Raw genomic sequence first — 1,165 nt, 5'->3', positions numbered from 1 at the left:
ATCAAACTTTTATTATATTGTGCTTTATTTTATCATCAAAATTAAAAATATTATAGAGAAGGGGCATTTTAAGAAAGTAAATTTTGTGAGTTTTAGATACAAAAAAATAATTACTTTAAGACTATCTTATTTGGAAATTTATTAAAAACTAGTGGATGGGCACACGCGATTCGTGGTATCACTCAAAATTAATGGATTAATATTGGTACTTATGATATTGAATCCTTTATGTAAGATTCGGTGGATAAGTTTGATAATTCTTAATTGAGTAGGTCTCTTATAAGACGGTCTCACGAATCTTTATCTGTGAGATAAGTCAATCATACTAAAAAAATAATACACTTAGCATAAAAAAAAAAAAAATTCATGGATGACCCAAATAAGAGATCTGCATCACAAAATATGACTCGTGAGATCGTCTCACACAAGTTTTTGCCTTCTTAATTCATGAAAACTGATAAAGAAATCGCAATTCATGTGTGTTATAAGTGTATCAAAATTAAGTCATAACGCTTGTGTTCTTATACGAATTATAAGATTATACATCATGGTTACCGGCCGCCGGTAATAAGCTCGCCACTAACTTGTGACATACGAACCAACACTCTCATACGTGCGTTCATTACATCCAAGTTAGACACTCTCGACCCTATAACAAATTGACAATCACTCACAAATCTGTCACATTTATCCTCATAAAACAACATGTTCCTATAATCTCCTCGACCAAATGCCAAGTTTGCATCCACAAATTCATCCCCCAACAACCCGTATCCTTCCTCACAAATGACCAAAAGATTTTTTATGGTCGTGTTCTTCTGGTCTTGTTTTACTTTAGATATGAAAATACGAGTATCTGTAGCATATGACAGCGTCTGGGTGATGGCGATCTGGCACAATCCTTTAATATCTAAAGTTGGCGAGTATAAGTTCTTGTTGAAAACGTCCACACAATACTTGAAATCATCCGTTCCTTGACAGATTTTCCTGATCAATCCTTGTGTATCGCCTGACGAATGCTGAAGCAGAAGAAAGTGAAAAACCATCAGTGCCCAGAAGGATGGAGGAAATAAAGACTTCATTTGTAAATTTTTCTTGGGGTGTTGGGAATAATTGTAATTGTTTTTTTCTTCTTCTTCTTTTTTTTTTTTTTTGGGGGGGGGGG

The 1,165-nt window shown here is 34.2% G+C and overlaps 1 protein-coding gene across 1 annotated transcript; it reads right to left on the bottom strand.

Annotated features, from left to right (window-relative positions):
• Positions 1 to 551: 551 nt before the first annotated feature.
• On the bottom strand, positions 552 to 1,019 carry LOC140970087 (cell wall / vacuolar inhibitor of fructosidase 2-like; the record flags this gene model as incomplete). Its single annotated transcript, XM_073431653.1, has 1 exon — positions 552 to 1,019. A coding segment is annotated over one exon (468 nt), but the record flags the coding sequence as incomplete, so codon positions are not given.
• Between the last annotated feature and the right edge of the window lie 146 nt (positions 1,020 to 1,165).

The sequence above is a fragment of the Primulina huaijiensis genome, unplaced genomic scaffold (assembly GCF_012295235.1).
Source record: "Primulina huaijiensis isolate GDHJ02 unplaced genomic scaffold, ASM1229523v2 scaffold43339, whole genome shotgun sequence".
Taxonomy (NCBI): Eukaryota; Viridiplantae; Streptophyta; class Magnoliopsida; order Lamiales; family Gesneriaceae; genus Primulina; species Primulina huaijiensis.
Note: the sequence above shows the minus strand (reverse complement) of the source record. Positions and strands in the feature narration are given on the sequence as shown.